The 25,589-nt window shown below is 40.9% G+C and overlaps 1 protein-coding gene across 6 annotated transcripts in view; it reads left to right on the forward strand.

Moving 5' to 3' along the window:
- Positions 1-3,309: 3,309 nt before the first annotated feature.
- Positions 3,310-25,589, forward strand: part of myo3a (myosin IIIA) — a gene marked incomplete at its 3' end in the record, with an annotated part of 57,895 nt that continues 35,615 nt past the window's right edge. For 3 of the 6 annotated variants that reach the window (XM_079360895.1, XM_079360896.1, XM_079360900.1), the window contains exons 1-5: positions 8,954-9,207; positions 10,466-10,649; positions 13,074-13,208; positions 22,138-22,242; positions 22,374-22,473. In XM_079360895.1, the coding sequence (XP_079217021.1) occupies positions 8,972-9,207; positions 10,466-10,649; positions 13,074-13,208; positions 22,138-22,242; positions 22,374-22,473 (760 nt within the window). In that variant the 5' untranslated portion in view covers positions 8,954-8,971. Of the gene's footprint in view, positions 3,340-8,953; positions 9,208-10,203; positions 10,299-10,438; positions 10,650-13,073; positions 13,209-22,137; positions 22,243-22,373; positions 22,474-25,589 lie in introns of those variants that run through there. The other 3 variants (XM_079360898.1, XM_079360897.1, XM_079360899.1) reach the window with 3 other exon arrangements.

The following is a 25,589-nucleotide window of genomic DNA, read 5'->3' on the forward strand; positions in this document are numbered from 1 at the left end:
GATGTATTGGATGCACTTTCTCATCGCGACATGGCTCTTTGGATGGCAGTGTTACTATATCTGTATCTGGGTCCACTTAGTCTAATTTGAAACACAGCTCAAGTGTCTCAAAAAGAAAAAAGTATTGGATGGGTGCCTGGTATTGTTGAATGAAATGTCACTCGAACTTTAGATGCAGTTGAATGGATGTACTGTATTACAGAGGTAAAAATTCTACATTTGTTTTACGACCTAATAATAAGTAATATACCTCCTTTAAGAGGTGCCCAACCAGACTGATGATGAACAGCCACCAGGAACTAAAGTTTGTGTCTATCCAAAATAAGTCCAAAAAGAAGTTTGCATTCACCGCTGAATGAAAATGAAAACTTCACGTTTAGGGAGTAACAAGTGTAAATGAGAAAAGTCTGCATGCTAGGAAGCATTTCTTGTGAATGTGTAGTTGGATTTTAGTGGTAATATCGTAATTAAGTAAAGCTTTATTTATATAGCACTTTTCAAAACAACATGTTCCAAAGTGCTTAACACAACAAGGAAATATACACATGCTAGCTAAAACCCCGTGAAGATGGTTAACATGTCGAGCACATTTTCCTCGCTCTCATCTCATTCCTAAGCCAGAGTGTCGGATAACAAGTCAATTTGACAATTAATCGAAGGGTATCAATACCTTTCTGTGGCTTCTACTGATTAGCTTTATGTTGTATATGAAAGGCCCATGCATATATCTAGTAAATATCTGATTGGTCTATACGTTCATTTAAGTCTAAAATAAATGCATATAGAATGCAGTTCAATGTATTTTAATCAAAGAATGACAGCTGATGTGCTTCAACATTTTAAGAGTAGCTCACCACTGCATGAGTGAATGTCACTTCCCTTGAATAAGTCAGACTGTAACATGCTGCAATGCAGAGGGTGCTATGAACAAATGTCTCAGAGAAGCTCTGGGTTAAGAACTACGATTATGGAAATCTCTAATAAAATTCAAAATTCGTACATCAAAGGCTGCTAAAAATACACTGTCATTCACCCAACTAGCAAATCACAACCTGCAACAAATCCATTAACGTCACATGCAAGCCTGTGTCTCTACAGTTAGATTAGCTCAGTTTCAAGCTTGTGTTGGGTAATGCAAACATTTTTTTCCTCATGTCACCTCAGGGCTAAAGTGTTCTCTCAGCTTAAACAATCTGTAAACAAGGTGAAATGCTTTAGACTGCATTGTCCTCTGTCCAAATTAGAGAGGAAGAAAAAATGATGAGAATACAAATGTTGCAGCTTCATTTTACTTTAGGACCAAAGCTGCAGCAAAGAATCTCAAATGTAAAGCATCTTAAAATGTTTGTGAAAATATTCAATATATACATAAATTTAATTTTTCTGGTCAACTGAAAAGAAACGCCTTGCAGTATTAAATATTGAGCTTAATGCATGTATATGGCTGCTCCAATGATATCCTAATGATCTTTCTATCAGCAGCCCAATCCTTATACTCATTTAGGTGGCTCATGAAATGCTATATCCCACAGCTGGGGAAGTCACGGCCCACTGGCTTGCCACAATGGCAGCCAGTCATTGACAGCAGCCACTGGGCCTGTCAGGCATTCACACCACGTTCCTACAGCCACAATAGCCTCATCAGTGGCCTTATTCAATCAGCCTCCACTGACAGAGCTGACTTGGGTGCTGCAGACCCAGTCGGCCGTCCGCTGATCTGCATCACAGAGGAATCAACAATCAGAGCATCCCTCCTTGAATCTCCTTGAAGTGATCTCTGATTTCTCCTGATTGTGTCCGACACTGCGCCATTATTCCACTCAGCGCTTTTCGAGTGTGACCGTGCGATTAGTTAGATTAGTTCAGGGGGAGGAGGGGACAATGATTCACTGTTTAACTGTTTTGTGTCGCGTCTCTTAGCAGCAGTGGACAAAATAGGCAGACAATGAATGGTGTTTGAGTAACATTTAACCCGTCTAGATCAGTCTGAATACATCATAAATACATGCTATTTGTTTGTCCCTCTGTGACCTCGAATTCCAAGATGTTGGCATGTAATTGGAGAGATAAAGCACAGGCGTACGGTATCTGCAGGGACGTCTTTTAAAACTAAGCGTAACCTTGTGTTGGGAGTGCAGGGCAGAGCATAGTACCGTCTGTGGGGCATTGATGACGCAGGAAGTGGTATGAGGCTGATATTGATTACCACATGTGCAAACACACAAAGAGGGAGAGACAGTGTTAATCAATCAACCTTCATGAACTGCTGCCTGTCCTTCAAACCACCATGTCCCCACTGTAGCAAAACTGCTGTTTGGCCCTGTTAGTCCAATCAGGACAAACTTACTTGAAGAATTAGAGATCATGTTTAAAGTTTATTTAGCCTTTATTATGTCTATATTGGATTGGGTTTCATTTGTTTTTGTGCAGTATTACCTTGTTTCCACTTGGCCTGCCACACCTCCATCTCTGTGGTCAGACATGTCTTCTTTCTTACAGCGCTCTTCAGTAGTTTAATGTCAGTGTTGGACTCCTTTCCTTAGCATATTCACGAGAAGTGCACTTTTGTTTATTGTCATTTCAGAATTAGGCCCAGAGCAGGAGGGACCATGTCCGCTCAGCTCGCCTCCATGACTAGAAGTCCCGACTTATTTGAGTTAATTTCTACAATAACAACAGGAAGCTCATCTATGCTTTTGTAGTACACTCTGCATTGTGCTGACACACTTCTTCAGATGGCGTTTCAGCGACTTGTACCAAAAAAACAAACAGAAAAAGAACATGTAAGCTAACAGAAGTGCAGCAATTGGTGTTCTTAAAACATTATCTTGCCATTACTGTATGTAGTAACCCCCACTATTTTCTTTAAAATGTGTAATCTAAATTATACACACTATACATACAATGCTTATTAATAGCATAAAATCCAATAACACGTCAACCAGTTCAAAGAAAAAAAGACAGTTTTGTGAGCTAACCCTCATTGTTCTATAAAAAAAATCAATGCTTAGGTCACTTCTAACTTTTTCCTCTTTATAATAAACTGCAACAGCACAATGCGGCTAGACTTTCACATAAAGTGCCGATAATTTCTGTCTGAAGCCAAGAAAATGCTCTTAGTTTGTGACACAATGCAGAGACATTCATAATGACAGTACAGTCATAGTTCAACGAGTGGGCTAGAAGAGACGATGCCGAGTCGTTCCAGTGCCACTTAGTTTTCAACAACATAATTGTCCTCAACCCCTAACACTGTTCTGAATCCGAACACATTTCACAATGTATCCATCGTCAGAGTAGATCTGAAAACATGTCTGAAAACAGCTTCTTTAATTTCAGGTAAGACGCTTCTTTCAGTCAACCTTTTTCTGTTTCATGGCGCAGAAGTGTGTTTGATGGCTTCATGTCGCTCTGGATGTGCGTTTGAGCAATTATGGATTGGACTTTTTATTGTTCGCTAATGCATAAAGGAATACAAAAGCCATTGAGCTCCATAATAACACTTTTAAAAAGCAATTAAAATCAGCTTTTGTGCAGCTCCACTGTTTGTGTGGTTGGTTAAGTGCATTGAATGGAATTGTTTTAATGCTTTTTTTCTGCCACGAAAAAAAAGGCACACAAGCAAAACGAGACATCCAGTTCTGTACAATATGTTCGAAGGTTTATTTGATTATGCAGCTGTGCTTTTTTTTTTTTTTTTTTTTTTAATAAGATGAGAGATCTCAGGGGTACATCATCAGTCAGAGAGGATGATTCTTCACGGTGATGGGACGAGGCGCTGATCAGTGGATGAGGAGCTGGGAGTGCAGCAGAGCAGTATGTAGGTTACCTGTCAGAAATATTAAGCCTATTAAGTGCTTATGTAACGCATCACACATTTGGCTGTATGTCACACAGTATTTCATCCAGTGTTTAGAATGAGGCAAAAAAGAAGACTTTTTTATTTTTTTTAAATGGTGTACTTATCAAAATTCACTAAATCACAAGTCTAGTGTTTCTATGTTGGTAAGATTGCTAAATGGTGCATGGGATTTGACATTTTACACTGTCACTGTGTAAAGTATTCTCAGATGTAAACACAAAAAGCATTTAGCATCTTTCAGACAAGACCACAGGAATCCATAACTACTGTAAAACTTAATGACCCGGGCTTTTATTAACATCCTGCTTTGAAATGACCCCGCCTTTATTTGGGAGACGCGTCAATTATTTCCAAAAATTGAAATTGTGAATTTACACCAGAAAGAATATCCAAATGTGTACAAATTAGGTTATTGATTAACTAAATCACTGAATTGATCTTTCTTTGTAGAGCAGCCCATCTGAAACAAACCAGCTGCACCGTGTGCGAGCGAGGGAGACGCCCTTGTTGAGATATGTTTGATCCACCCACGTATCAACACTACATACATAAGGGCCTCTAAATGCCAGCTGCCTTTATTCGTCAAAACTATCAACAACACCACGCGAGTAAAAGAGACTGCACCTTAAACTGGGTTGGGCTTCTATTTGAAGTTTTTGGGTATGATAGAAAAAAGAGCTAACGCTACTTCTGCTACCATGCTCACAATCTACCCTACAGGGGTTTCGAGTTTAGCATTGGAGAGTCCCAGCCTGTGTATAATGTGAGGAAACATGTTTTAATCCGAATTAATGATGCATAAATGGAATGATATTTAATCTTTAGGACGTGTACTTGATCAGGTTACACTTCAACGTTGTCTAAAAAAAAAAAAGGATTTCCTGTTCTCAGAGTAGTCCAGGAGCTCACCGGGGTGGAGGGAGAGAGGGTGTCTAGCCTGCACACAGAGCTGGACCTTTGCCCACCCTCATCATACGGCTATTACGGCCATCAGCGCATCTCCATCCTTAGTCTTGGTTCAGCTTCCAGGAGCCATTTGTAAAGCAGTGAAGCAGGAAATGAGGTTGGTTTGCCCCCGCCTGGAGGATATGCTTGGGGGAGGCACACTTAAGTCGGCACGGTGATCACGCAGGGTGCCTCCCAGATGGAGAGCAGGGTAGGGTTTTTTAGGGGGGGGGGGGGGGAGTGAGGTCATCAGTCGGAGGTGGAGATAGATTTAGGGTGTACAATGTGTTTCTAATGGACAGAGATATTACTGGCACACAGATTAAGTATATCCAAAATCCAGAGGGGCCCCAAAGCCAACTGATTGATGAAGTTTTATTGCATGGTCAAGAGACTGGACCTTTTGTAGCGTCTCTTTTTAAAAATGAAAAATGAGAAAAATCTTTTCCTCAGCCATTATTATAAAGAGTCTTTGTAGGGTCTTCTTCCGCTCAATATCCTCTTTACGCTTTTTTTCAAGGTAAAGCTAAAAGCAATTGTGCCTGCCTACATGTCCTTTGATTGCCACTGTTTTGATTGACTTGCACAACTTTGCTCGTCTTCCTCCATCTGGTTTGGTCGTGAGATTTAAGAAACGGCTCATCACCTTATGAGCTTCCGTTAAAGAGAAAGAAAAGTTGAGAAAACGGGGCGATACACAACATAGAAAGCTGTTCGATCTCGAGACGCAGGAGGATTTTAATCTGTTTTTTTTTGTTTTCTTCTTAAAGAGGGTGCGTGTTGTTAAGTTAACTATAAAACGCTGCGGGAAACACTGCACACGTCGACTACAGAATATTTGTGATGTTAAAAAAAGAAGACAGTCGGGACCTTAAGCTTTGTGATTATTACAAAGGTTGAGTAAAATGTTGATTGAGTTGGTGCAACAACAATCATGTGAATCAAATAATCTTTACTGCTTTGTTCAATAACCAAAAAAAAAAAAAAAAAAAACAGCTCGAAGGGAGTTTTTCCCTCTGATGGATACACGCCTCTAACTGTTTTGGAGAAAACAATCACTGTGCCATCTGTTAGTCTGTATGATAAATTAACAGCTTCACTGCTTGAGCAATTAGTTTCTGACAGTTTGAGCAGAATCAATAATTTGCAGACACGAGGCCAAATCATGGCTGCATGAAATCTCACTTTTCCACGACGTAAACAGACTTGAAAAGGATGTAATTGGGAAAAGTTTTTTGTCAAATTCAAGGTATTATTAATGTAAACAAAGGACACGGCCGCAAGACAAGTACTCACTCACTTAACTCCATAATTAAGAAGACGCTTTGTTTCCCCTTTTCTGTTTCACTGCATGCAGGTTTCAGACATTAAGTCTGTCTTGTAAACGCGGCGGTTTTTGGATATTTTGGAATGCAGGAAAAACCCAGGTATGATAAAGACTGATCAGTCTGTTATTAACATTGGCAACTATGACGACAATAAAATGGGGAGTAATGTTTATGATTGCAGTTTAAGTTGAGCAGCTCTTAGATTCACATTAAAATGTTTAATAATGATGACAGATGACTGATATTAATAGCTGTAGCAGTTGGATAGGGCAGATCCTCAGCAGCACCCATGAGACAAGAGAGCTCAGAGAAAGATATGTGGTCAGTAACTTAAATACTAACTCCAGTTCAGAATGAGGTATTCACTTTTGACAAGGCACAATTTTGCCTGTTTTTGACACATGACTCCCAACAAAGTTCTTTCAGGACGAAAACATAAACTGGGTCTTTCTTAGCCAATCGAATGCATTGAAAATTCTTCCAAATAATTTTAATGTGTATTAGCAGATATACTGTAAACGAGTGGTTGTGACTGGTTGTATTGAAAAGGGGAAATCCAAGTCACTGAATGTCTCCAAACCAAGTGTTAACCGTGAGAAGTTTTTGAACTGAACTCTCAGTCGAGCTCTTTCTTTGAACCCCACAGCATCTCTTTCCCCAGCAGGGCCTGTGTGTGTGTAATGGGACACTGCTAAACGATGCTTCAGTGCTGTCACGGCCTGTTACACCTGACTCCATCCTCTCTCCATGCACTCGCCTGTTGTTAGCTTGTCCTCTCCAGGCTAATTTATGACACTACCAGACACATCGGCTGCTGGTTACTGGAGCTCCTCATGCTTAAACTAATTACTTCAACTAATTAATAACTTTGGTATGCTCTGCAATCTTGTGTTCCTTATATTTGGTGTATAATACACAGCAGAGGAGGTGGGGGCCCTCAGGAAGTTTACCCTTCTCTTGCTTGCTAATGCTATCCTACACTACTGCATACTCAAGCATGTAAAAGCACTTAAAGAGTGTAAGTATGATGGATTACTTTGTCTTTTTATGAAACTATACGTGCTAATACGAATGCTAAAAACGAAATGGTGTGTGCATCTTTACTTGTTTTTTCAGTCAAACAGATTGTTTGCATGGTGGCTTCATTTGGATTTCTTATTTGCAATCTTTGGGAGTGGCTCAGCAGACATACTTGTGTTTGTCTGTGTGTGTGTGTGTGTGTGTGTGTGTGTGTGTGTGTGCACAAATCTATGCTCCATGCTTGCAATTCATTTGTCTCCGTTCACTTTCTTCCTCTCATCATCAGCCAGCAAAGGTCAGTGAAATATGCATCATGAAATGCGGAAATATGATATAGATTTTTTTTTTTGCATAAATCACATCTGTAAATAGTGGCATAGCTGCTGTAATTGTTTTAACAGGTGTGCATAAGAAAGAAAAAAAAACTGTCCGAGCTTCAGGACTTTCTTCAAACCTGCAGAACAAGGAGCTCTCTTTTGATAGCATTACACATTGCCAATTCGTTTAATTACTATTTGCATGTTGACTCCTAGAAAAAAAAGAAAGAATCAGATTTGTGTTTTATTGTCAGGTACATGTGCAGATATAAGGAGTTTGACTTGGTGCAGTGGTGCAAAACATTTCACAAAGGAGATGTATGTGATGTTGTCTTCCTTAGGATTGCCTTTGTCAGTGTGTATCAAAGTGTTCTTGAACCAAACCTGAGGTTTCTGCCTTGATATGTCCGTGTTGGCAGATGTTTTTGGCTTGTCGACCAGCCGTCGTCTTGTGCCAAGGTTAAGCTGAAACTTTAACCCAGTCATCAGCGTCACAGATTAGTCTACTTCGGTGCACCCTTTTACCAAATGGATCTTGTGTTTCCTATCAGGGCATCAAATAGCACATTTCTTACTTGGGGCTTCTTTTTCATTCTCATGTTAAAGATATTCTTTGTTTACATTGGAAAGAAGGCATTTCTTGATGTTATAAAAAACTGTTAAAAATCCAAATCATTGCAGATCACACAGGAGGTACACGCTTAGGTTTGACTTGTATTCTATTATACTTGTACACACACAGTGGTTAATGCTACAACCCTAAACAACTAACGAATAGTGACAGTTAGCCAGCGCTCCAGGGCGGACAAGGTTGGATTACACCATGAGAACACACACACACAGACACACAGACACACAGACACACAGACACACACACACACACACACACACACACACACACACTCTCTCCTCTCCTCTGAGGGGTTGTTTTCTCTGCAACCTGTGCTCATGTTGGAGGTGTCCAGTGTGAGTCCTTTGGTTTCGCTCTCCTGTCTCATGTGTCACAGCATCTTGTCACATATAGAAGCACTGATGTATTATTGAGGAGGCCCGTCTGTTACTTGGGTACTGTACATTAGGCTAACATGAGTGCAATTACCTTCGTCAAGATGCATGTATAGGAGTCTAATTGCTCTGCATAAGCAATGGCTGATAACATCTCTGCGTGCCAGTTTTCGCTTTCTCTGGAGTGATTATTCACAGTTACTGAATTACGCTGATTTGAGCGATCACAATGATCATAATTAGATTGAGATAATTAAGATAAAAACATCTGGGAAGGGAAATGTGGATAGTATTTTTAAACTCATCTTCCTCTAAGTGACCACTGGCCAATAAAACTGTAAGATAGCATGATTGAATAAAAGTGAATAAATAACATTGATCAAATCTGACCACCCGTAATAAAGAGAGGAGCTGCCCTCTGCAGCACTGTGCTCTTAGGGCAGCTAACCAGCTTTCCTTTGTGTATGAATGGGCGGCTATATGGGGAAAGGCTCATGCTGCAGCAGTGGCTTATTCTGCTAATCCCATCGTTTTGCCTACCACTTAGCGATGGTTTCCAATGGCAGCCCAAGCACAGAGGAATTGCTGGTGAGATTAGCTCGCGTTGGCTCCTCCTCTGTGGTTTACAGCCAGGCCAGACTGGCCTAGCACCACGACCAAGCTTACCTTTTGCACATAAATGGATTAATTTGTTTTCCAAAGATGTTTCAAGTCTTATAAAGAGAAAAATGTAAGTTTGATACCATCTATTGTGCTCCTGTTCAGCTTTTTAGTTGTGTGTGAACTGTCTTTTGAATGCTAAACTCTGTGAGGTCATACGAATGATCTGTGCAGGCTGGAAGGTTGTTTGTGGAGGCTTTGTTTGTAACTCTTTGATTGGCTCCGGGTAATGTAGCTTTGCATGTTTCCATGATCCTGAGTGTGTTCTGGGTTTGTCATTGCATTGTGTTGTCTTCGGTTTATAATAATACTTTGTGATTAGTGGATTTACATTGTTGATCTAACAGCTGTAAAAATGGGTGCACAGGGAAACGCAACACAGTGTGGCAAAAAATGAACAACTCTAATGATCTAACTGACAATTTTCTGATTTTGCAAAACAAGTTGATTTATGGAGTGGATGATTATTTATGTAATGCTTAAATACAAATGTCCTGCTAACATAGATATACCTGAGCATCATTGCTGTCGTCCCCTAATAACAAAGCTCTGGGATTTCACTATGAGTCAGACTTGTCCTGCTCCCATTAAAAGTCAGTGTAAACAGTGTAATATATCTGCATCAGACTCCAGTGTGCTAAATACAATATGACAGGAGGTACCATCACTGCACTGAGAATGAGTGCTTGCAGATGAAGACAGTGTTGGTTGTGTTTTTGTTGTGCACTCATGCAGTGCTACATAACCAAGTCTCTGTCAAGAAGCTCTCGTACTTTCAGCTTAAACCGGCCTTTAACGTGAACTTCAAAAGTCTGAAATCCAACTAAGATGGCTTGAAGGCTAAAAAATGATGTCAGTGCTCATACAGTATGTGCTGTATGGAGGTAAGAGTAAGTGTTTGATCCTCCCCCCCCCAAAAAAAAGACATGCAGCTCCATAGTAAAGAGTTACTAAAGTGTTAAAAACCCTGAAAATGAACAGGCTAACTGTCCGATGGATTATCCTTTAGTTAAACACTTAATGTGCTTCCAGTTTAATTCCCAAACAAATCACCATGGCAGCACTTTGATCCCAAGCCACTCATCAGGTTGTTCTTCTGTCAGTAGTGTAGTTGAAGATTCAAGAGATGCATTCATTATTTCAGCTACAAACCAAAGAAAGGTAAAAGGTTTGTTTTTGAGAAAAGCCTGGTTCGCTGACAGCTGTGCTTCCTGTATCTCTTCTAATGTTTCCTAAGATCCCACATGGATAATATTTGTATAAGCTATTAGCCTTGTGCTGCTCCCGTCTGTGTCTTAAACCCTCACTCACGTTTTTGTCTTTCACAGGAGATCGCTCCTAAACATGTTTCCACAATCAGGGAAGTCGATTGTCTTTGACAACTTTCCAGATCCGACAGACACTTGGGAAATTATCGAGACAATCGGGAAAGGGACCTACGGAAAAGTCTACAAGGTGCTCAACAAAATTGATGGAAGCAAAGCGGCTGTAAAGATACTGGATCCAATTCATGTAAGCTGACTTTCTTATCTGGAACGCATTTCATTTCAGCTATCTTTAAACAATAAGAAGAAGCAGAGTTGTGTTCATATTATTGAGACCCTGTTATTGACTCTATAATTCACTTCTCTATATTCTATATCCATTTATTTGTTGCACACTGTAATTGTCTGGTCAAGGTGCAAGGTTGATGATGCACAGGATGTTTTAGAAAATGAATCTTCCGTCTTCAAACACTCTCAACATATTGCGACTAACGTCTCATGATTTGGAAATATCACGGCAGTTTTCTGATCGTGTTTGGCTCCATCCTGTGCGGGCATTCAGATTTCAGCCAAAACACTTTTGCCACCCATGCGATGTAAATTTTCGCCTGTGAGAATATTTTGACACAGAGCAGTGTTGGTCATACAGCCGCTGATGTCACCAGACTGTTGTCATAGAGACAGGAAAAAGAAACGTGCAGCGCTTCATGCTATCACTCCTGAGCCAGCAGAAGAAGCCAGCGCTTCTTCTGCTGGTGGACACGGGGCCGTAAGCTTTATTGAATTTGTAGCTATGTCTCATTATTGAGAAATGACTAACCTACAGACCTCTAGTCTGAGAGCACCATCACGACCATACTCTTCATCACAACGTTATAGACCTTTAACATTAACGTTAGTAAAAATCAACTATTAAGCTTCATTACCAAGTAAACACGTGTGACCTTAAACATTGTTTTTTTAATATAGAGCACAGAGTTACATATTGACTGTAAAGTTGTCTCACATCAGAGTGACGGTTCTGAAGTCTGATAAATGTGTCGAGACAAAGATAGATCTCTCTCGTGGTCATGAAGGAGAGAGATCACATGTTGTCTTTCTGTCTTGCCAAGGTCTTACAAACCTTTATTGTGTCTGAAAGTTCCCCCTAATACAACATTTTATAAGGACAGAAAAACATTGTTTGAGCGGCAGTAGACTTATAAATGTCACATGAAGGCAGAAAAAAATCAAGTAGTCCCTGCAGTAGCACACAGACATAAAGCCACTCTGGGCTTTTACCTCTTCTGAAGGTTTATGTCTTCTATCGTAATACATCTATATTTTTGGAATACGTGACGTTTCCAGAGCCAAAAGAACTCGAATCATTACAGTATGTAAGTCTTGCTGTGGTAGTAAAGTGTGACCCAATTACACAGTGTTTTGGCACACACTGTTTTCACAGGGGTGACATAACTTTACCCCGCACCTTCACAGTTGTTTTGCTGTACTTTAAATGCATGTTATCAATACTTTGTCGAACAAAAGACACGAGCTGGAAGTGTCTGCTCTGTGCAGCCGCAGACCAGATTAGCAGGGATCAGATTTCACTTATTACGTGACGAAGAGTAAGGAGAGTTGACCCACAGCCATGTAAAGAGGTAACTGACTGACAGGACAATGGCGGAGGTGGTGAACATAGGTTTGTGTGTCCTTTACATTAAATATACATATTGGCAAGATTTCTATGTTATGTTTTTGTCACCTGACAGCAGGACCCAAACACATAGTAGAGATTATTATACCTTCATCTCACAGGGGATCCCAAACACAGTGTTGATGCTTTCAAAAACAAATTCCTGAAAATCAGAAACCAAGACTTCAATTTATGCTAAGGTGGCAAACGTTCACATTTTTAATTGTGATTATTCGCTTAATTCTAATAGTTAATCACATTTTTAACCACATGAAATTCCATCATATCGCTTTTTAAAAAAATGTAAGGCTTTTATTTTGAAATGTTGGTACTGTTTTAAGCCAAGAGTTTTTCCACGTGTGGGTTGAATTCAACCCTGCTTTTATTTTGAAATAAAGTAAGGACCATCTGGTAGAACAAAAGTTACGACATTAACCTAACCACAGAAAAACAAATGTAAACACAAACTGAAAACAGCTCAAAGAAACGGTAAATAAGTGAAATGTTTGATGTCCTGAAGTGGATATCACTTCTGACTCGTCAGTTGAGCTGTCTGGGAGTTCTTTAAAGTGAAATAAGACAGTCAAAGAGGCTGCAGTGTCGTTCTTTTCCACCACTGAGGGAGACGCTGAAGAGGCTTATCTACAGTGCGCCTTAAGGGACAAAATAGAATAGAATGACTCAACATTTAATAAGAAAAATGCATTCATTCCAGACATTAATTAGTTGTGATTAACTAGTTAATGCTAACAGCCTTATGTTACACACATTATAACCCTGGCCCTTCAATAGTGAATATAAAGCTGGGTGAAAGGTGATGGTTCAGTTAGCATAAAGATGACAATCAGAGCCACACAAGCTAGTTTGTCTCCTTCAAACTTTCACTGTAAGAAAGAGAGTGTCACCTAACTCATTCTTTTGAAATGTTTGGACTGTGACGATTGTACAAATGTAAATGAGTGAACATGTTTGTTGATCTTTGTCCTTTTCTTTCAGGATATCGATGAGGAGATCGAAGCAGAGTACAACATCCTCAAAGCGCTCTCTGACCATGCTAATGTTGTCAAATTCTACGGGATGTACTACAAGAAAGATATCAAATGTGGAGATCAGCTGTGGCTTGTCCTGGAGGTAGGATTAACCCTTCCATTATATGTAAATAGAAATGAATTTGACTGAGGCCTTCAGTGGTGTCTGCTGCGGTGGATGCATGCAGACAGAGAGTGTTTAAATGCAGACTGCAGGTCAGATTATACTTCACACAGCATGTCTCGGCAGGTATAAGAAGCGTTGACCAAATCCGGCAATGGGATTATGTCACAGTTTAAGTCACCACAGGCAATCTTGGAGTTAACTTAAAGGCCACCCAGGCCAACATGGATGTGTTGGGGGTTGCCATTAGCGTGCATGTCCTAGCTGCCCTGCTGAGTGCAGGAGAGCAGGGAGTTCTGTTTACAGGGGCCGTCTCAGTGCATTTGTCTTCACTCATGGAGCACAGGCCAAACTTGTCTTGAAGCTGATTTCTGTTGTTTGTGTTTCACAATAAATCGCAATTTGATGCTCATGTCCTTTTTAAGTATTTGCAAAAGTTGGAATTCATCCCAATTGATTTAAAAAGGTGAATAAACCAACAGTGCCCTCTCACTGAGAAACGTTTGGATGAAGGCCTCGCAAAAACTGCAATGTTTCACCACAGCTTAGATACAGGTAGCGAAGCTAAAGCTATTTATCAGCTACCCTCAAATTAAATGTTACCTTTAAGTGGTGAAAAAACAACTTAATTGATGTTTTTAATGAAGGAGGGGTTTGTTGCAAACACAGGTCAATGTGTAAAGCATGCCGAACTGCATATAGACACAAAGCTGTAAATTAGCTGATATATACCAAAGTCATCGCTCCATTTGACTTTGAGGCTGCTTTCGTGCACCTGCTAGCATCCTGGAAAGGTTAGAGGCAGGTTTAAATTAGTGATGTTTCATGTGAACCCTCAAGGGGACCTTGGACCGGCTGCTTTCTGTTCTTCTTAAAAAGCTTTCGCCTTCAGCGCCCCAGTTCCCCTCGTTCTGCGTCTTTCATATTTCATCGCCCGCTGCAGCCTTTATCAAATGTCAGGCTCTGCACAAACATGTAATGGAGGTCGGCCCCAGCAAGGGAAAAGTGTTTGAGGAGTCGAACACGGCGGCGGTCATCGGTTTTCTTTGCCTCTTGACTTTCTGACCATGTCATTTGTGTTCCTGCTTTGATAGAGAGAAGAACGGATCAGTAAACAGGGTCAGGAAACTGGAGGGATGATAAGACTGAAGGAGAATTTTCAAAGTTATTTTTAAAGTCGTGTTTTTTTAAAGAATAAAACTAAGTATTATTTTCATAATATATTTACAATGTTAATATAGGTGTGTCTTTACCTTAATAAGTGTTAGACTTGAATGTGTTAATAATCAAAAAGTATCCTAAAGTAATGACTCAACATCATCCGTCCAAGTTTAGCATGCTAACACAATGAAACAAAAAGGCAACAGTGCTGCCAAGTGTCACTTCTGACTGTGAATCACTCTGATAAATATTTAATTGGTGTTTTAAAAAAAAGAAAAGCATTGACCAATAAAAATCCATTCTCGCTGATGAACAAATCTCCTCTCACCCAGCTCTGCACAGCCCATCTACTCGAATCAAACCCAACACCAACAGGAAACAAAAGCATGAGAGTAACTCATCAAAACCAGAGAGACGAGGCAATTTAAAAAATGAGAAATTAAAAGAACAATAACAAAAAAAAGATGCAAAATTACGATGCAGATGCAATTTGATTTGGTCTCAAGACACTTTCTCTGTCTGTTCCCCCCCCCCCAGTCGTGCTCCTGTCTGCTGTATTTTTCCATTATCGGTGCAAGAACAGCGTGTCCATATTTCTGTCATCAGAGCCCAGTGGGCTCTGCATCAACAGCAGCCATGTTAAGTTAACCCAGTAGATAGTTTTCACCTCTTCAGCTTGTGTTTCTTTCCCTTTTCATCACTGTCCTGACCGTTCAAGACGACCCTGCAATTACTCTCTTCCCATATCAAGAACAACCGAAGATGCTGAACAGGTTTATCAGGTCTCAGTTCTCAGTTTTCGCACTGTGGTTGATGTTTTTTCTTTTATTATTATTTTTTTTATGACAATACTCACTTCCTTTCTGTTAAAAAAAAAGTCTGCTGTTAGTGGAGCTTACCCAGCTTTGTTACTTGGTTTACTCCACGTTTCCCTCTGCGGTTTGCATAACCCTTTTCAAAGTTTCCCTTGGAAAAATGCTGCTGCCAGCAGCCCAAATCTGGTGGCTAATCCTGAGGCTGAAATCACAGCCTGACAGTTTAGCAAGTGGCTGTGTGGGGCTGCGTATGTGTGCATGTTTGTATGTGTGTTCTGAAGGGGCTTTGGCAGTAAAAGAGACAGGAAGGCAGGCAGTGAGGTGGTCATTCACCATGGTTACTGTCCCTTCTTTCCAAACGGTAATTTTCCATCCTTTAGCTCTGCTGGGAGGAGCCTGTTTTTGCCCCTGCTCTGACAGCAGGCCGCTCATTATGAACCCAATTCATACAAATTGCATCCTCGTCTTTGTTATCCCCTCTTCGGGGTCTGTGAGCTTTTGGCTTCGCCTCTGTAGTGTTCTCCTTTATAATAGCGGATGTGGGTAGAGAAGCTTTCATGTATGTCGGCGTAATTCGGCTCCCACAGAGTTCCTAAATGCTTCAAAGAGAGCAGCGATCGAGCAACTTTTAGTCTTTAATTGGAAACACAAACCTGATTTGGTTGTGCATTTCAAAGAGCCTGTTAAATAAAGGCCAATGATTCGTCCAACCTTTAAAAGGTGAATCTTATCTTCCATTAAGCCAATAAGAAAAGTCATAATGCCATGTGCCATAATTGCCTTACTGCTTGTCTGCAAAATATTTGAGCCTCTAATTAAAATCATTGCTTACGGCATTGATCTGCTATCTCTTTTATCTCTTCTGTGTTGTGGCTAAGGTTGTCAGGATACCAACGTTTTAAACTTCAATACAGATACAAGTAAAAACCAAATTAGAATATTAGAATATTTCTTGTTTGTATTTTTAAAATCTCGACCATTGCTTCTTGGCTGCAGCTTTTTACGACAAATGACGACTGAAGACGGGACACTGTCCGGTCGCTCAGATGACTTGGACTGTATTGTTTTAAAACACCATAACAGTGTCCAAGTATGTCCAAATGTTGAGACCGCTCACTTTTGTGACACTCTGAATTGTTCTGCTGTTAAAGACAACTATTAATACCTTCAGCTGGATTCAGGTTGCTTTCACTGATTGCTTTAAAAGTACGCTTCTTTTTTTTTTTTCACTATGCCGACAGTGGAAAGTTCATTTTACGGGTAATTTTGCTGGAGCCGCTTTGACATTAAATCTCTTCAATGAAAGTTTAACTGCACCTCACAATACATGAAACTGAACCCCCTGTATCCTGGTAGGTAGTATTACCATATTCACCAGTGAAGCTGGGAAGGGTTTTGGGAGAACTTCAACCACTTAACTACAAGCACACGTCTGTCTTTAACATGTTTACACAGATCCAAAGGACATTTAAAAGGGAATAGTTGAGGTGCAGTGATAGACTAATTAAGTGTAATTCATCAGCACTGACTCTTTTTTCTCCACTGTGTTCCTAGAGATTTGATAGTGACAACATTGAGCTGCAAGTATTTAATAATAGATGGGCTCAGTCATTAGGCAATGGAAGAAGTAACTGGGCATGAAGGGCCCTTTGCCAGGACTGGCATCTGGCATCTTAAAGAGTGTTCAGTTTCTCTGTAGAGATGGAAGAACTAGTCAAACTGTCTCTGTCTGTAGCTCGACATTAAACTTCTCTGTACGGTCGAGCGGCCACGAGAGAATTATTTCTCAATAACACGACGTCCCATGGACTTTACAGACTGTGAAGAAGGATGAATTATGAGCTGCGTAGGAAGAAGTACGCTGATCTTTAAAGTGCCAATTCAAACTTCCACCAGCACCTTATTGATCATTTTGCGTGTGTTTACTGTATGTGCAACTCTGGACAATGTCCAAACGTCCAAACCGTCCAAACCAATGTCCAAACCTGATTGTCCGGAGGGTTTCCGGGGTTCATAAGTGAAAACAGCTTAAGAAAGGGCAAGCACTTTTAAGCTCGTGTACAGATTTGCCTCTCAGCATGACAATGAGGAGAACACAAAGCTCAGATGGCGCTGGACAAGGACTTGAATGTCCTCGAGTATCCCAGTCCACCGCACAGCAGGACTCGAGTCCACCGGATCTGTCTGCTGGGCGGAGCGTGTAATTGACGAAACCAAAGAATGCAAAGCTAGCCGAGGGAAACCAGAGAGGAGTTAAAGGGATACTTCACCCATTTACATGAAGCTGTGTATCATTAGAAACATGGTAGTAGTGTTGAATGGTCGTGAATCCAACCCTCATTTTGCCCTGAGTTTTCGTCATGTGATGCAAAAAGCGTCATATTGCATCACATGAAGAAAACTTCCAGGCAAATAAAAACACATTTTTCTCTTCTCAGGGCAAAATGAGGGCTGGATTCACGACCATTCAACACTGCTACCATGTTTCTAATGATACACAGCTTCATGCAAATGGGTGAAGTATCCCTTTAAGTTTAAACTGCAATTAATACACTTTATCAGAAAAGTAAATCAGAGTTTGAATACTTCACGGTTTGAATCGGTATCACGTAAAAGTCTAAACCAGCTGAGGCCTCTGTGTTGTTTTCTGGGCCGTTTTGTTTGTTCTCTCTCATCGTATCAAGCTGTGTCTTCATTGGATACCTTCTGGAAGTCAATAAATAAACAGCTCAGTCCTCATGAACCCTCTTCAGTCTCTGTCCTGAGTTCTTCTGTCCCGGTATCACAGGGTCAACTGCACAGCCCTTAATTGACAGGAAGTTTAAAATAGTATTTCTTGTAAGAGCTTTCCAGTCAGTTGTGGAAGGAAGTGGACACCTCAGCTTTTGTGTCAGTGTAAGCGATAAGGTCACTGTAACAACGGGAGTGTTTTTCCCTCTGGAGTCGCTCCAGCGTGTCACGCGCATCCACAAACACAAACACAGACATGTTTATTCAGTGTTGCAGGCGCGAGGCGACTCCATACGTCCAACAATGTGACTGGAGATAAGATGGAAAATGCACATCAAAGAAGTCGACTGAAGTCAGCAGCTGTGTCGTTTAAAAGCCCGTCTGTTTCATCTTTACATCCGTTTCATCCACTTCTTTTACACGTCTTTGATCGACTCATTTGATTTACATGTCTAAACAAGCAGCTGACCTCATTTGGAAGGGAGAACATCCGTCTCAGTATACAATGTTGTCGTTTTTTTCCCCCTCTTTTCTTTGAAAATGAACAGCCCCGCTCCGACTCATGTGACATTCAAGTTAAAGATGTGAGCGGTTCAGAATTGTAACCAACTTGCTCCTTTCGCTTGTTGGTATATTATCAGAGATGTTACTTGATTTTCACTTCATTCAAACCAGTCGAATAAGCGATCGATTTTCCTCCTGAAACTTTTTTTTCCCTTCTTGGTGATGCATTTTCTGCAGCTGTCATACTTATCTTGAAGTCGATCCGTTTTGATGCGTCTGAAATCAGATGAATCTCCTCTCTTTAACTATTTATTTTTGGGGTTTATTAGAGAGACAGGACACTGAAAAGAACCTGAAATCAGGGAGAGGGATAGCGTGGAATGACACAGAGCAAAGCAGGCACAGGGCCCGGCCCGCCCACAGACATTAATGAGTCCTACCAGGACATGATTGACATCATAGCATGCACATTCAATCAGCGCTGTAAGCACCAGCCTCCTGTCTCACATGAGCTCCCTCTGCCTTTCATCTGCCTTTTGAACCAACCGAAATAAGTTTGTTAACAAGTTTCTTGTTGGGCTCAAATGTCCAAACCTGCTTCCTCCTTTTCTTCGGCTTTCTTTTCTTCTTTTCAGGTCCTTGAGTGGCTATAATGCCAGGACATTTAGTGAAGTTATTACAAAGTGAAGGCTCATATCGTGATGAGAAGAGGTGGTCTTTATTTTTAACATGTGTCTGTGATGTTGCTGCTTGAAGAGGTAAATATGAGTATTTAGGTGTTAAAAAAAAAAAAAAAAAAAAAAAAAAAAAAAACGTTTTCTCTCATGTGTGAACCAGTTTGAGGAGATTTAGCAGCATTTATTTATTTTTTTAGAAAATAAACCTTCCAAAAAGTGTACGAACCCAAGCGTTCACTACAAAGACTGGTAAGAAAATCAGGTTTAATGTGTTCAAGATGAAAGTCAAACCAGGTCTGAAGTTTCTTGAATGTCTGAGTCTTCACCACGTCTCAAAAAATGAATCCTCACCGAGCTTCACTTTCTTGAAGTGGGCACTGTGGCCTCGCTGCGAGCACTAACATTTAACTCTACTTAAACTAGGGCACAGGACCTCTCATTAATATGGATTTCTCTGTCTGCCCCGTGTAATTTAATGATGACAGGTGATATTGCGGCAGTGATGTACTGACGTCAGACACAGCTCTTTGTCAGAGGGCTGTGCTGTCTGCGAAAGCCTCGGTGGTATTCTCTGCTTAACTGCAGTTTGTCAGCACGTCTGAGAGCAGAGAGAGAGAGGGAGTGATTAAGCTCCCCCCGTGTGGCAGCTGAGATACACGCCATCCATCCTGAAACAGCTCTCTGGGCACCTGATGGATAGGTAGATTGATGGGCAGATAGAAAAACAGAGACAAGCCGTTGAAAACTTATACCAATGCATAGTCAAGGTCAAAAACTTGCTTCACTGTCAGCATCTATAACATGGTTGGATTACCGAATGGGCCAAGTGGTCACGGGTTCCCGAGAGTACAGTTTCTGTTAAAACAACAACAAATAGATGCAGAAAAAACAATTTGACCACCTCAAGAAAAAAATTAATGAAACAAAGAGATACAAAAGTTGCTCTGAAGAGAATGTGAGGCTCAAACAAAGAGATGCAAAATGACCAACAATGACAGAAGGACAACAAAAAGAGACTCAACATGACACAGTAGCCATATTCAGACTGCTGTTTGAAGACACGATGTTGATGGCCCTGTGCCTCTGTGTTCAACCTGAATGAAGGGGGACGAAGTGATCCACCCTTTGTGTTTTCTTAGGCAGTTCTCAGAAGAAGAATAAGTGTTTTACTATTCCAGCAAAATACTTAAATGCAGCATTGTTATATTTTTTGACAGCGGTGCTCTCATGTAGATTCATTGCTTCCTGTGGTTAGCTCAGCCAGAAACAGTTTGGCAAAATGTGAACAAAGGCAAGACACGCGTGGCGAAGGGGGGTAATTATGATGACAAGACAAAGTGGGTCCTCCTTTGGAGATTTGGGTGCAAAGCTGCGAATTCAATATACGTGTTGTTATTCAAATAATCAGAATCAGACTCGTTCTTTAATATTATAAAGTACATTTACATATACAAGGAATTTGTCTTGTTGAATTGGTGCAAAAGAAAAAAACAAGGCTAAAATAACTTAATTACTTCAATAAAATAAAATACTAGAATCAATTTACCAATATTTAAAATAGAATTTCAAAAATGAAAAGTTTGTGTAGAAAGCACATTAAAAACAACAAAAGTTGACCAAAGTGCAGATTATGGGAGATAACGTACTGTATCCCTGAACATTCAAACAGACAGTGGGCATCACGCTGTCGTTTGTTGTTCCTGTTTTTTTTTTTAAAGATATTAGAGGGACGGGGGATGTTGGGGAGAGAGGGGCAGTGGGTGATGACGTGTAGCGAAGGGCGGAGGTCGGATTCAAGCTCACGGCCTCTGCGTTGAGGACTGTGGCCTCCATGCATGGGGCGTGAGACGAATCCGCGAAGCTATCTGACGCCCCGAGTACTCTGTCAGTCTGAATGCAAATGAAAAAAAAAAATCATCGTTTTTGTAATCTAATATTGTCGAAGCTATTTATCAGTAACCTGCTTTTTGCGATGTACTGCACAATTATTTAGTACGTCCCCCCCAGGGGTCTGATTCTTATCCTAAATAACTACACACATCTACTGCCTAATTAATCTCTGAGTGTACAAGCGCAGGAAATTAGTAATTATCGAAGAACAAGGGTTCAATACAGAAAAGATATGAAGGAGACTTCATGTACAACACATTTTGATATGCAGTTGGGACTAAAGAGGAGGGTTGAAATGCTAACTGCTAACAAACGTGACAAAGACGGGGATGAATGTGTGGATGATATATTTGTACGTGGGGTGTTTACAAACAGGATGTGAGATTTCTGTTGGAGACTGCTCCCGGCGCTGTGTCTGACATCTTAAAGCTTTTTATTTTTCATAAAGCGCTGGCATCCCACAAAGAAAGGCACAAATTAAGGGTTATTATTGTTACCAAGGCAACCTACCAGGCAATTTTCTGTAATTTTCCAAGTGGGATTGCTATTGACTCCATGTAGACGCAGTGCACTACAAGAAAACACCTATATTTACACATCAGCTACAATGTATTTGTGCTGAGAAGAAGAAAGTGCCTGCGGTGATTTCACTCCCGGTACATTCTGTTTCAGTGTAAAATGTCGACTTAAAAATAACATATAATTCCTCTTTTAAACCCTGGCATTGTTTTGAATACAGAAGAGGATGTACTTCCTTTTAAGATGATTTGTGCATGTTTAATGTTCACCCTGCTCAGTCATCAAAGCATAGATTAAACCCTGCATGCTAAAATGTACATTCTCCCCGCAGGCAAGATTTTATTATTTTTTTTACCTCTCGCTAAGCTGCCTCAGAAAGATAAGCCGCTAAAGATTGACACAATTACATTCAGCATCTCTGTTCTCTCTGTGAAATCTTCCTATCAAAACATTTTTTTTTTTCCATCTTCTCCTGCTTTAAATTCTGCATATCTCAGATGTTGAAGATTTCAGCATCTTGTATAAGGTTGGACATAAATGCTGAGTCATGTTGTCTCTTTTCCATGGGTGTGTGTGAGATTTTTTTTTTGTTTGTTTGTTTTCCTGTTGCAGCTCTGCAATGGAGGCTCTGTGACAGATCTGGCCAAAGGCATGCTGAAGAGAGGAGACAGGATGGACGAACCCATCATTGCCTTCATCATACACGAGTCCCTCATGGTAAGTCCTGGCTTAATGCTAAGCTAAAGAGTTACAAAGAAGAAGCTCTCACTGAATGCACAGCTTCCATGAACATGGTTTAAATCGGATCATTCAAACCAGTATTTAACCTCTTTTTTTCCCCCCCACAGGGCCTCCAGCACCTGCACATAAACAAGACCATCCACCGAGACGTCAAAGGCAATAACATCCTGTTGACAACCCACGGAGGGATCAAGCTTGTGGATTTCGGTACGCAATGTGTCTCTTCATTTATACAAAAAAGTTGCATGGCTGTGTCTTTTCTGCACTGCCCTCCTGTAATCAGTAGAAAATCATGTTATGCCTCTATTCAACAGAAAAGGGTCAAATCCATTACTTTCAGCCACTCGCCAAATAAATTGCAGCGCTAATTAGCTTCCTTGAGAGGCTGGAAGACGTTAACAGAACTAGACAAGGTGGCGGATGATTATACTTTTCCATTCCACCCTATCTTTTACATTCTCTGGCAGACATCAGGGGACGTTATTGATATGCACCCTGTGTTGGCACTGATTTGCTTTCGGGTTTTCTTAACCAAATGAGGCGCCAAGAGCAGCGCAAGCGTAGTTCTCGGATTGAAGGCTCATAATGGCAAAGTGAATGTGACTATTTCCAGGCGATGACTCACTCCTGTTTTCTTCAGGGCCTGGAAAGGAAAAAAAACCCCAGCTGCCTGTTTCCATCACAAATAAAAATCCCCACTCAACGTGGTGTGTGGAGGTTTGCATTTAGTCCGCTAATTGTGGGCTCCTCTTAAAAGCCCCTTTCTAACAACGACGCACAAAGTGCACAGCTCTTACATGTGGAGGAGGAAGATGGGAGGGTATTAATGGATTCACTTGTTATTTGAATGAGCCAGGCCATTCGCTGTCTTTAGAGCAGCTTCTTCCGCCTGACAAAGCTCTTTGAGATTCTCTAAATTTTTATTACGACAGTTTTAAAAGAAAAACTTCAGTCTTTAGGGAATAAGAAGTTACAGAGTTGATGTAAACTACATCTTGACTAGTTGGCGGAGGCCTACAGCATTGATTTGTAGAGTGTTTGTCTTGCTGCTAGATGCTGAAAAATATTGTTCACACCATGGTCAAATACTGAATCCTGTTAAAGCATTGAAGAAAAATACCTACTTTCCTCACACAAGCTTAAATTGTGTTTGAAGCTGTCAAATGAAGACTCCATCTCGTTTATTTTTCCAGTCTGTTATTTTCTTGATTTTGTTGGACAGATGCATGCAGCGTTTGGAAATTTCAAAAAAACCTTCTTTGTAAAAAAAAAAAAAAAAAAGAAAATGAGAGAGAGAGACTGGGCTTTACAGCAGCTCCGACAAAATCTGCGAACCTGATGTGAATGCATCGTGTTTCACTGCTGAATCGGTCGGTTGCGTTTGTGTTGAACCGCCACATCAACGAATTGATCCACATAACAGCGCCGTGTGTCCGTCTGCCGCCCCCTGAGCAGACTAAAGGGTCCTTGACAAACTCACTTAACTGGTCACGCATCATGAGTCCCTCTTGACGAGAGTGGCAGTCACTTATCTTTGCTGGTAAATGTGAAAAAAGCAGAGTCTTTAACAATATGAACGTCTGAAACTAGTATATACAGTACCGTAAATTCCGGACTATAAGCCGCTACTTTTTTCTCACACTTCGAGCACTGCGGCTTCTACTCCGGTGCGGCTAATGCATGGATTTTTTATGGGGGACAATGAGCTTCTGCCGCAAAAACATTTGACTTCGTCACGTCGGATCTTAATATCAGTCATTTTGCGCTTCATGCACGCACCCTCATGATGGAAAACACACGGAGAAATACATATGATGCAGCTTTCAAGTTAAAGGCGATCGACCTGGCTGTCAAAGAAGCTAACAGAGCTGCTGCACGTTAAGATGACACTGACAGCGACAACAGAGACTGAGGAAGTGAGTAATGAAGTCATTCTGAGGCAGTGAATGGATGGACTTTTTCTTGTGAAATATATTACGGTCATCTTTTTCATCAGCCGTGTTACAGACACCGTCGGCTAGGCTTCGTATTGTGACGGTTCATGTTGTAAAGTCAGTAGTTGATAATGTGTTCATAATTCCGATTATGTGGAGAGTCAGTGAATGCACCAGCGAGAACGTGTCGAGTGGCTGTATGAGAGAACGCTGGGGGAGAGAGTTGGATTGTTACGGCAAGTTATGTGTTGCTCTCTGCTGTAAACGGCGTGGTCACGGCCGACAGTGATCGGGTTATTAAAAGTTATTAATATTTGAACGCTCCTTTAACGTCCGTACGGACGCTACAGTATTTGCGGATGTTACCGGTAGCCTACGTCTGTGTAAATACCTCTTGTTATAGCGTGGACACCTGCGGCTTATAATCAAGTGCGGCTTATATATGTACAAATACATTTATTTACTTATTTTTAGCCGGTGCGGCTTATATCCAGGTGCGCTCAATAGTACGGAATTTACGGTATATATATAATGGGGTTTTTTTCAAGATTTATTTTGGGCTTTTTTTGCCTTTATTGTAGTGATAGGACAGCGGACAGAGACGTAAATCAGGGAGAGAGAGAGGGGATTGACATGCAGGAAAGAAGCCACAGGCCGGATTTGAACCCGGGCCGCCTGCGTTGAGGACTGGGGCCTCCATACATGGGGATGCGGCGCACTAACCACTGCGCCCCCAAACTAGCAGTTTGAGTCCATTAATCTTTAACAGACAGAATCGTGTCCCTCCCATATCTACTGATCGAGATCACGTTTGACTTTAAGGCACGATCCCGTCTCTGTCGAGAGAGACTGAGCGAGACGCGTCCTGTACATCCTCGCAGATGTTACTCAGGTTGCGCAGTAACATTTGGCTGTATCGCTGTCATCGCTGTCTCGTCTTTTGCAGCGACGCCTGGTGCAAAAAGTTGTACGACTCTGCTGTTGCACTTAGAGACCTTCGATCGGTGCAAAAATTTACCAAATCAAATTCCTTGGGTGTTCAAATTGGCCAAAAAGAAATACAGCTGACTCCACACTTTCTTTCTTTATTTTTCTTTTTCTTTTTTCACAACAACAAAAATCTAAATGAGCCATTTTTCACCCTAAAGCATACGCTGCGTAGTCATGGATTTGATGTTAAATGGTACAAATGAACATCATGCTATCTTTAGACTACTAGATGCTACATTAAAACATGTATTGTAATTGTAATGGTGTATAGCATCATTGTGCACACGCATCATACAAATCAGAATAATTAAACAGATGATGTAACAATGTTCAGTGAAACACTGGGAAGCTCACAGGTCAGCGATGTGGAAATAACGAGCTCAGTAATGAAGCGGGGCT

This window comes from Symphodus melops (assembly GCF_947650265.1).
Source record: "Symphodus melops genome assembly, chromosome: 14".
In the NCBI taxonomy this organism is placed as follows: domain Eukaryota; kingdom Metazoa; phylum Chordata; class Actinopteri; order Labriformes; family Labridae; genus Symphodus; species Symphodus melops.